The 12,058-nt window shown below is 45.8% G+C and overlaps 1 protein-coding gene across 1 annotated transcript in view; it reads left to right on the top strand.

The window, feature by feature from the left end:
- Positions 1–435: 435 nt before the first annotated feature.
- Positions 436–12,058, top strand: part of arhgef12b (Rho guanine nucleotide exchange factor (GEF) 12b) — a 41,040-nt gene continuing 29,417 nt past the window's right edge. Inside the window, exons 1-2 of the mRNA XM_083927172.1 lie at positions 436–1,028; positions 11,881–11,972. Of these exons, the coding sequence (XP_083783298.1) occupies positions 997–1,028; positions 11,881–11,972 (124 nt within the window). The 5' untranslated portion in view covers positions 436–996. The remainder of the gene's footprint in view (positions 1,029–11,880; positions 11,973–12,058) is intronic.

Below are 12,058 nucleotides of genomic sequence, written 5' to 3' on the forward strand. Positions count from 1 at the left end.
AATGAATAAATAAATAATAAATGAATGCATAAATTTTAAGCAAATGTTTCCTCACATGAGTTTGTTGTTAATTGTTATTTGTTTTTCAAATTGAAGTTAAAATGTATAGTAAAAGAAAGTTAGAAAATAAAATAAAGCATTGCCTTTGGAAATGTATTGGAGTAAAAGCAAAAACATACATTAAACGGAAACACTGGAGTAAAGAACAAATGTTCAACTGCGCGTAAAAGTCCAATTAAACACTTTAAAATCCCACAGTTTAGTGAAGTACGAGGAGCCCGTGAACGCACCGGGGTGGAAGGTGGGTTTCCTCCTCTTTCTGCGTGTTTTGGGGAGAGAGAGGGTGGAAGGAGGGGGGGCAGAGCATTTCCTTTCCCCCACATTTGCATCACACTGTGCAGCCAAAGACGGCCCCAGAGTGCGCTAGGAGCTGGGGAAGGACCTGGAGGAGGAGGATGCTGCACAAACTCTGGACTCCGGACGTTCATTTTGGATTTTAACAGCCGCAGTTTGACGCGTTTCCTCCCCTGGATGATCCGAAACAAAGCTGGGGTATCCTGGAAGAACCTCCCCGGGAAACATAGACATATATACCCTCCAGGTTTGGACTCTTGGAGAAACATCCGAAGCGAGTTTGGAGCAGAAGTTTGACGCGTTCCCAGATGTCCGTGCTGTAGCCAGCGGCTCTCCAGTGAAACCCACTCCCACCCAGAACAGAACCAAAGCGGCTGCGTCTGTTTCAACTCTTTGGATTATTCAGAATAAATGTCACTTTATTCTTTCATGTGCTCTTGGATGTTTCAGCCAGCACTCCCGTTAGAGTAAGCGGGGTTTTAACACCGTGTGCTGGGGGGGAAAACAAGCACTCATCGGGGTTTGTGGGCATGGATGGACACCGAGAAGACCAACGAAAGGAGCCGATTTAAGGCACAGGAGCCGGGGCTGATGAGGAACATGTTATTCGGGTGAAGGTGGAAACTCGTAAGGGAAGCCCCAATGAGTGGCACACAGTCAACACTCACTGACAGGTAGGACATGCTCCCCCCTCCACACCCTCAGAGTCTTTATTTGTATCGTTTCTATTTGTAAACGACACATTTTCAAACGTTTTTGCAATTTAAAATGAGTTTTTTAATGGAAACATGGCGCCAGACTCCATTAGAAAACCCCTAAATTCTGCATTATCGCACTAAACACATATACACACATGATGCATAACATAATACACGATGTTTCCCCTTTGAATTGGGTGTTTTGGTGAATTCGGCATCAAATGATTAAACAAAAAAAGCTCCAAGTTGCTAAAAGGTGTTAGTTCTTTAGGTTTGCCCTCTTCACGTCGCTGTGGTGTGGGGAAGAGTTTGGCGTCAAGGATCGGCGATGAATTTAACATTAAAAGTAGATTTTCTCTGTGAATAAAGATGCTTCACCTCCAGGAGGGAGGCCGAACTTTAACCAAGCCTTTAGTTATGAACTTTAGCTCTTAATTTAGATTATTTCTCAATGTTTTATAGGAGGAAACTCGAGGGAAGTTGAAATTCACAGATTTCTCAACGGAGTTCGTAAAAACAACAAACAAAGTTGGCTCTTAAATCCAAAGCGGAACAGACAGGGCTCGGTTTTCCCCTTTTCCCATCCTCATGACACGCTCCCCTTCACAGCCAGCAGGGGGCACTCTCCTGGACTGGTTCATTCTTTACATATGGTCACCTTTATATTTGAGGCTCCTGCACATTTTTTTTATTCCTATTAACCTCTGAGAAAAGAGCACAACCCCAGGCTGAGACCCTTATGGTCTAGGTCAGGGGTCTGCAGCCTTTACTATCAAAAGAGCCATGTTGCCTCCTGTGACACCAGATAAAAAGTGTCTGGAGCCATCTCATCTCATCTCATCTCATCTTCAGCCTCTTATCCAGGGTCAGGTCTCGGGGGCAGCAGCTTTAGCAGGGGACCCCAAACTTCCCTTTCCCGGGCCACATTAACCAGCTCTAACTGGGGGATCCTGAGGCGTTCCCAGGCCAGTGTGGAGATCTAATCTCTCCACCTGGTCCTGGGTCTTCCCCGAGGCCTCCTCCCAGCTGGACGTGCCTGGAACACCTCCCTAGGGAGGCACCCAGGGTTCATCCTTACCAGATGATCCTGAACCACCTCAACTGGCTCCTTTCAACACAAAACAGATTTGATGTCGCAGCTTATGAAGGTTTATATGTAGGTACTGCTACCTGGCTTTGTTACCTGTCCTAAAATTGTGGTTGTTTGCTAATTCCTCACCACATATCAAGCAAACAGGTAAGCCACCATCATTCATTCATTCATCTTCAGCCTTTTGCCCCTGTCGGGGTCGCGTGGGGCTGGAGCTGAGACGAACAGAGACAGACAACCATTCACACCTACGGGTGATTTAGAGTCATCAATGAACCGAACACCTGCACGGCTTTGGACTGTGGGAGGAAACCGGAGAACCCGGAGAAAACCCACGCAGACACGGGGACAACATGCAAACTCCACACAGAAGAGCCCCAGCCGGGATTCAAACCTGGAACCTACCAGTGCTATATATTCACGAAACACTATTTTACTTTGCTAATGTTTGGAGGGATGTATCCAGCATCAGTGCGGGTCACCAACTCAACATTAGCCCCCTGCAGGGAAAGGCGCTGGGCCGTACACCGAGGATGTGACGCATTTTTTCCACCTAATATTTCTTCAATATCACCTTGAACTCCAAGATCAAATGTTTTCCCTCGTCAATGGTGCAAAAAAAACCACGTTATTTTCACATTGTTTATATCAAGAGCCGCGTGAGGGCCAGGAGCCGCGGGTTGCAGAGCCCTGTTCTAGGTGGACTGATGGAAACCTCTTTGTGTAAACACGTCCTTTAGTATTCATATACTCGTCACAGAGGGTCCTAGAGGGGTCCAGCAGACTTGTTGCAAATGCTGTCAGTGAGACTTGTGCACTCTTTTACGTTCTTTATTCTTTCTTTTTTTATTCTTTATGTGTGAAACATAAAAGAGTCCACGAGTCTCACTGACAGCATGCATTTGCAACAGGTTGCAGCATTGTACACACAGACACAGGTCAAAGTAAGCTGTGCATGTCAGTACGAATTGATTATATGATCAAATCAAATCAACCTTTATTTATTTATTTGGTGCTTTTCATACAGAAAGTATCGCACAGTGCCTCACAGAGATGTACAGAAACAGAGAAACATCCAATAAAATCAGGAGAAGAAAGTTAAAAGAGCCCACAGTCATGCACAGAGACACACACACATATGTATACATTCATACACACACTCACAACACACACACACAGCCACGCTGACACACAGACACACACAGCCACGCTGACACAAACACTAGCTGTCACTACAGAGACATGGCCGGGCCGCGAGACCTGAGGTACGGAGGAGGTTAGAGGAAGCTACCTGCTACTTGTCGGGGCGACTGTGGCTCAGTGAGAGAGTGGGTCGTCCTCCATTTGTGAGATTGGCGGTTTGATCCCCACCTTCCCCGGTCTACATGTCAAAGTGTCCTCGGGCAAGACACTGAACCCCCGAATTGCTCCCCGTGCTGCGCATGGGTGTGTAAATGTGGTGTGAATGGTTAGATTAGATGGTCTGTAGACGTCCACTGCCATCAGTGTGAATGTCTGTGTGAACGGGTGAATGTGACAAACACTGTGAAAGCGCCTTGAATAGTCAGAAGACTAGAAAGGAGCTATATAAGTACAAGTCCATTTACCTTTGGGGGTTCATATAACTCCCCCTTTATTGAGAATGAGACGTTTTTGGCCCGGTTGTTGGCAGAGAAGTGCGTCCCTGATAAAGTCTCGCAGCTGTGGAGTTTGTCCGTACCAACCTGAAACACTTCTCTCTCCAAGACCATATGAGGTGAATTGTTTTCTAAAGGTTAATGTTTGACTCTGAGATTTTCAGATTCCACCCCGCATCAGTCACTTGTGTATTTTTACGCTGGGTAATCAGGAGTTTCCTCTGAGCAGAGGCCAAAACAAAGGCCCACATGACCGCCTCGCAGAGTCAAACCGAGTCATTTGATTTCCTGACCTCCGGCCTGCAGAGAGGACGGAGCCGCTCGTCTGCTTTGCTGCTTTTTTAACAAGACTCCGGGCCTCTCCTGGTGCAGTTTGGATTCTCCGTAATGTTTCCATCACAAATTCCACATAAAGCCCATACATAGTTAAAACAGAGCGTGCGAGTGGAAAGCATGAGACACCGAAGAACGGACTTAAAGGGAAAATCCACCCTGAAATGGATTTCACAGACAGATCTGCAGCTCAGGTTAGATTTGATAGATGTATTATACCAAGACTGGTGTATCAAACTTTTATTATTACAGGAAAAATAAGCATTTAACAAACAATGACATCATCACAAGATGTGGACGTTTTTCTAAGTCATTATCACAAAATCAATTCAATTATTGAAACCTTTATTCAAGACTCAAGGAAGGGATTAAAGGAGGGAGACGCTCAAGACAACAATCAAACAATCAATCAGCTGATCTAGTAACAAGAATGTGTCCTGTGATAGACTGGCGTCCTGTCCAGGGTGGACCCCGCCTCACGCCAGATGTCAGCTGGGATCGGCTCTAGCCCCCCGCGACCCCGACAGGGACAAGAGGCTGAAGATGAAGATGAAGATGAGTAACAAGAATAAGGATATTTGCAAAAGTATAAAAGATTTATAGTGTTTTTACTGAAGAATATTCTACAGAGATAAAAGTAGCAGCGACACTGATCTGCAGTGATAGACCGATACATCCACCTGGTGGGTATGAACGGCCGATATTAGGGTTTTGTTGTTGCTGGAGACATTCATTCATTCATTCATCTTCAACCTCTTGTCCCTGTCGGGGTCGTGGGGGGGCTGGAGCCGATCCCAGCAGACATCGGGCATGAGGCGGGGTCCACCCTGGACAGGACGCCAGTCTATCACAGGACACATAGAGACGAACAGAGACAGACAACCATTCACACCTACGGGTGATTTAGAGTCATCAATGAACCGAACACCTGCACGTCTTTGGACTGTGGGAGGAAACCGGAGAACCCAGAGAAAACCCACGCAGACACGGGGACAACATGCAAACTCCACACAGAAGGGCCCCAGCTGGGCTTTGAACCTGGAACCCTCTTGCTGTGAGGCGACAGTGCTAACCACCACTGCACCGTGTCGCTGGAGACGCCTTTTTAAAGTTTCATAATTGTTCCTCTTCTTAAATTGAGATTCGTAACATTTGTTATCATCATGTTATTTAAATGATGTAAATTGAGGAGCAAAAGTCGTATCGGCTCAAGAAAACCGTCAGTGCGTATCGGCTAAGGCTGATGGAATACGGGAGTATACAAAAAGGCTTTACCATGTACATCATGATATAGATTGTCATCCAGATATAAAAGGACCTAAAGTATATCGGGACAGAAGATTTGGGACACATCACCCAGTCCTACGTCCTGCTGTTAAATACATGCTGTGAAGTAAGAAAGTACAATATTTCCTCTGAACTTTAGTAGAAACACAAAGCAGCGTCAAATTCAAACACTCAAGTAAAGTAAAAGTACCTCAAAGTTGTACTTAAGTCCAGTTCTCACTCTCCACCGCAGCTGAAGACTGTACTACAAAAAAGAAGGGCTCCGTTGCCCGGCAACATCCTGTGCCAACTCCAACGGTGGTTAGGTCACTTCTTGGACGTGGTTTAAGGGTTTCTCAGTGAGAGGAATTCGGTTTAAGCGGCCTGCAAGGTTTCTCCTAACATCTGTGATATTTTACCGTCTGGATGTGACAACCCCCAGCATGGGACATGTTCTCCTGTCTGCCTAGCCTCAGGGGATGGACTAAAACCACCCTCTCCTGCAGACATGGATGGGTGACTGAATGGATCAACCGGGCACTGGCCCAGGGGCCCATAACGTCAGAAACACAGAATGATCACAAAGAGATGCTAACTGACTATAAGTTTACACTAAACTACCACAATAATATGCAAAATGACCAAAACATAGATGCAAAACCAACACAAAGAGATGCTAACTGACTATAAGTTTACACTAAATTACCACTAAGAGACAAAAAAATGACTGTAGGGAAGCAAAACATCCAGCGAAGAGATTCTAAATGACTGAATATAGACACAAAACGACGATATAGAGACAAAATGACGGCAAAGACACACAAAATATAAAACATGCGTGCTTTACAAAAGCCCACCTCTCTCAAATGGGCCATGGACGGCAAGTTGGCTGCTCCTAGACGCGGTACGATTGCACTCACACTGGTCAAACGAACCAGACTTTACCCGTGGAACCTGTTTGAGCGCGGTAAGGATGGACAGTGTGAGTGCGCCCTTAGAGCAGAGAGAAACCTAAAACATGCAGGACAGGGGCTCTCCAGGACCGGGACTGCCTCCCCCTGGACTAGGAGCTGTAACAAACTGCTGCCGTAGTTCATCAGGAGAACACGTGCAGACTCCTATACGTGTAATTTTGGCCCACGGAGTTCGTGCAGCCAGGAGGAGGCGTCTTGAGTGCGGCTAAACAGAACAGGTATCAACGCTCTTGACTTCAGATGTGGTCGGGCAACACATCACGTCATGTCTGATCCCACTGAAGTACCTCTGCCTTCGGTTCCAACCTGACAAAAGCTGCCAGACTCATTAGTTCGTTCATCTGTTTGTTTGATGACACAGTCAGAGTCGGAGCGATGCTCAGATCGAGCGCCTGTCATCGACCTGAATGCCAGCAGGCCGTGGAGCAGCTCTTTGCTCTTTGTCACACAGTTTTGCTGATGTGTGTGTTTTCCCGCCCCGCCGACCCCCCTCGCCTCCCCTCTCCTCTCCACCCTACCCCGGGCTCTGACGGGAAGTGGTGACATCACCGTTAAACAATGTCTGTCGGGTCCACCAGACCACCGGCCCCTTCCGGACGGACATGGCTGCAGGATGGGCCACCAACCAAAACCGCCTCTACAGGAACTCACAGGATCTATTCTGAGTTTAGTTTAAACAATAATTCGAAGCATTACTTTATTTTATTTCCTCATTTGTTTGATGCCGCAGCTCGACGTTTGTTTTGCTTCTTCAAAGCCACCCAAAACTACGGCCTGCAACAGTGCACCCTCATTAAAAAGTAAAAACACAAAGTTATCACTCATATAAATGACTAAAAATAGATGCAAATCCAACACAAAAAGATGCAAAATGACTAAAAACAGATGCAAATCCACCACAAAAAGATGCAAAATGACTAAAAATAGATGCAAAACCACCGCAAAAAGATGCAAAATGACTAAAAATAGATGCAAAACCACCACAAAAAGATGGCAAATGACTATAAATAGATACAAAACCACCACAAAAAGATGCAAAATGACTAAAAACAGATGCAAATCCACCACAAAAAGATGCAAAATGACTAAAAATAGATGCAAAACCACCACAAAATGATGCAAAATGACTAAAAATAAATGCAAAACCACCACAAAAAGTTAATTAAAGCATGGATTGTCAGTGTAGCTCAGTAAGCAAATGACCTGTAAAGTGTAACTACAATGTCTCACCCAAACACAACATAAACATGCTAATATTCCACTTTTAGATGATTTAATTGCTTTAAAATAATATTTATATTTGAATCGACATGCACAAGTGTACACGTCACATACACAGTACACACTGCACCTGCAAGCTCTGCCAGGTGCAGTGTTTTTAATGGTTAAACGACTGCATTTCTGTTCCCAAAGCTCTGAAATGTTTGCCTTTCTTTCACCCTGTTGGTGAACAAATGCAGCGCCAAGCCCGGAGAAAGTGAAAGTGCTCAAAAGGTTAAAGTCTTCAGTACGTAGAGACTCTCAAAGTGTTGCCAGACCGGTGAACGAATGGTTGTTTTGGGTCTTTGCATTGGTCTGGGTTTGTTTACAGCAGAGAAATATAAAACATCAGTGTTTTTCCTTTAACCGATTACTTTTGTCTCTTTAAAAATAAGTGAAATAAAAGTGAAAAAGTAGAAGGATGTCCCGGGGTTTTCTCTAATCGAAACAACTTTGATTTCCTAGCAAAAGTTATAGTGAGATGCAGATTATTCCAGGCTGTTATTTCTGTCATTTTCAATGTATCCCCTCTTTAAAAGGCACAGATTATGTCCCACCGTCGAACGTTTCATTTTGCACATATTTCAGATCATAACTGGTAACGTTGGTAAATATGGAGAAGTTTCTTTTTTCTTAAGAAAAGTTCATCTCATCTCATCTTCAGCCTCTTATCCCCAAACTTCCCTTTCCCGGGCCACATTAACCAGCTCTAACTGGAGGATCCTGAGGCGTTCCCAGGCCAGTGTGGAGATCTAATCTCTCCACCTGGTCCTGGGTCTTCCCCGAGGCCTCCTCCCAGCTGGACGTGCCTGGAACACCTCCCTAGGGAGGCGCCCAGGGTTCATCCTTACCAGATGATCCTGAACCACCTCAACTGGCTCCTTTCAACGCAAAGGAGCAGCGGCTCTACTGATCCCCCAGTTAGAGCTGGTTAATGTGGCCCGGGAAAGGGACGTTTGGGGTCCCCTGCTGGAGCTGCTGCCTCCGCGACCCGACCCCAGATAAGAGGCTGAAGATGAGATGAGATGAGATGAGATGAGATGAGATGATTTAGCCAGAGGAACAAGAATTATCACTGACCGTGTTACAAGACGAGCTGTTAAAGAGATGGTAGTGTGTGTATTAGTTCATTTCCTTTAAAGCATGGGGGGGGGGACTGTAAGATAGTTAAACCAAACGTAAAAATATAACCACATCCAATGTATCGTCAGTCCATTAGTGAGGCATAAATCATATTTCAGGATTTCTTGCTGCATTTATTGTGTGTGTGTGGAGTTTTAGCTTCTTCCTCCGGGCTCTTGTCTCCGGCCCTCTGGAGCGCTGGAGTGCTTTGCTGTTATCATCCCAGAGGAATTGTCTGGTATTTTTGGCATTTGAGGCACAAGTAGATCGCTGCATGTTTCTTTTCTTTACTGTTCCTCTTTTTGAAACTGTGCAGTGAGAAAGTAGAGAAAGTCTGAACAAATCAGCACGCAGGCGTTTATCTCAGACGGGGTGACGCTAATACACTGAGTACGTTAATGATTCCCTTTTTATTACAGCCAGTAAACTTTTCACGTGAGCGTTTTTTATACTTTTGTGATCGTGGAGCCGTGAACTTTTGAACCTTTGCTGCTTCAGAACAACAGAAAAATGCTTTTGATTTTAACGACCTTTTAAAGAGGCTGACGGACATGGATCCAGAGCGTAGACCGGAGGATTTATCAAACATAAACTTCCATAAATCAGCTTATTCCACGTATGTTTTATATTGTTGTATATGTCGGCTGATAAGAGAGGAAACGCAGTTTGACGTCGTTCAAAAACCTTCTCTCCAGTTTATTTTTCACCTGCTAAATGTCCTGCTCAGTACATATGTTAGTCATCTTTTGAATATGTTATAATAAATATTTCTTACATTCACAAAGGTTCAAATTTTGCATGCGGCGTGAAGGGTGTCGCATGTAGGATCCGATTGTTTTCAGGTGTAGCTAGCTAGTGGAAAAGCCTTAGGGCGCACTCACACTGTCCTTCCGCACAGGGCCAAAACGTTTTTTCAGCTAAAGCCTAGTACGTTTGACCAGTGTGAGTGCAACCGCTCCGCGTATAACTGTGGTCAGCGGGCCGTGGACGACCTGAGAGAGGTAGGCTTTTGAAGAGCCCGTTTTCACATGTACGAGCACGAGCGTGCGCACATGTACGAGCACCAGCACGAGGCCTACGGTGGTTCTGAGGTCATTTCCTGTGCGCCTGTTGGGACATAAAAAAAAGAAGGAGGGACCATGCGCGGACATTTAACAACAACAACAATGGCGGTGAAAGGTTCAAGTTGGTGTGATGCGGAGGTGGAGTGTTTACTGCAGATTTGGTCGATGAAAAGATTAAAAAACAGTCGACAAGACGCATAAAAACTCAGAGGTTTACGGAAAGATCTGGAAACAAAGCCACGCATCGCCATGACGTCATCAATGCGTGTGACGTGTTACGGCGTGATGACGTATAGGCAGCAAGAAGCATTCTCCGAGGCCCAGGTAGTGTGAGTACAAACGGGCCTGGAGGGCGGGACAAGGACCCTAAAGCACGGGGCACGGTATGGACGCACAGTGGGAGTGTGCCCTTAAATATCTGGAGCTCAAGCTGAATTCCTCCCTCTTATCCACCAGTACGCACTTAGCTGCCACCCACTGAGCAGGATGCAATCTGTCCTCGTCTCGCCATGTCTTATCAACTGCTAATCTCCTGCAACCGCAGCAAGGAGGCTTCCTAAGTGGACCCTCCAATCAGAAAGAAAAAGATATGGTTATCCCCGTAACACTTGTCTACTTGACATAATCTCATCTTTTTCGTCTGTAATTACAACGATTGTTGCGTCTCAGGAAGTTCCCACTATTTACTGGAGTTTATTTGGTTTTCCGTCTTTAATTTCATCCCTTTTTCTCCGCACCGTGATCTTAGTTAGGATTTTTCACACACTCTGGGAGTTAAAATGTCCTCAGCCCTAGTCTTCTGTCTTCCCTCAAAGACACTTGTGCGCCTTCCCCTCCTCCTCCTCCTCCTCCTCCTCCTCCTCCTCCTTCTTCTTCCAGTCTCCCTCCTCCCTTTTTTCCCAGCCCTCTCCCACATTCAGGAAACTGGAGCAGAGCCAAGAACCCTGGTCTCCGTTTCCGGGAATGTGTCCCACAAAGCCACAGTATAGTAAGTTGGCTCTGACGTGGGAGCCATTGTTAAAAGCCCAGGGCCCCCATTGTCCGAGGGAGGAACAGCAGCACAAACAAAACCCCCTCTTGTGGAACGGGTAGGAGGAGCTGTAGGGGGGGGACAAGAACCGGGGCAACCTCTGCTATTAATATACCGTGGTCCCACGAGGGCCATGCATATTAAACAAATACCAAGAGAGAGGGAGTACACGGAGTCATTAAAGTCAGAATAAGACATTAACTAACTCTATATTTCCACTCTGATAGTGTGAACATGATCGGAGAGCACCAATGGTAGCAAAAGAAACTGTCTTCCATATGAGGAAAGATCTGAATATGTGTTTTTATGCTAGTGTTTACATGCATGTTACGTGTTTCGGTTCATTCATTCATCTTCAACCGCTTATCCCGGGTCGGGGGGGGGGGGGTGCTGGAGCCGATCCCAGCTGACATCGGGCGTGAGGCGTGGTCCACCCTGGACAGGACGCCAGTCTATCACAGGGCAGACAGCTCTGGATCTACCGGTCAATCTTGGTTCCTACCCTCACCTGTGGTCATGAAAGCTGGGTCAGGACCCAAAGAACCAGGTCGCTGGTACAAGCGGCCGAAGTGTGTTTCCTCAGGAGGGGGGCCTTCACACCTACGGGCAATTTTAGAGTCATCAATTAGTTCATCCACCATAAAAAAATAGTAAGAAAGTTTGGGTTAGAATACCAAAATGTTCTCGCTGGAGGCCCAATATTCACGTTTCTGATCGCCTGTTTAGGATTAGCGTTGACTCCTGCACATCCCAGACATCTTCCTGCTTAGCTTAGCTTAGCTTAGCTTAGCTTAGCATAAAGACTGGGAACAGGGGGGAGGGGGCAGATACCCTGGCTTCGTCCAGAGGTTTAAAAATAATCATTTAAAAGAATAAAAACATCTTGTGTGGTCCGTAAGTGAGTCTTGTCGTCATCAGAGACTTCAAGAAGAATTGGTACGGCACATAATAACCCCCCCCCCCCCCCCCCGGAAACCGCATTTAGCCGTTTTTGTCCAGATCAAACGAAAGAGATATTTATTCATTTATTTTCATATTTTGTTTTTCTCCAGGACCCCCAGCATTCTCAACAAGGACCCCGCAGACAAGAAACCTAAGAATGAGAAATCCTCCGTCTCCCTCAAACATGAGTTTGACCCGACAGGTAAAGACACACGTTTGTTTCTCTCCTCTGATTTTGATGCTTGTGTTTTGTTTTGTAAGTGATTGTTTCTTTGCAGATCCATTGTG

The sequence above is a fragment of the Echiichthys vipera genome (genome assembly GCF_963691815.1).
Source record: "Echiichthys vipera genome assembly, chromosome: 14".
NCBI classification, from domain to species: Eukaryota; Metazoa; Chordata; class Actinopteri; order Perciformes; family Trachinidae; genus Echiichthys; species Echiichthys vipera.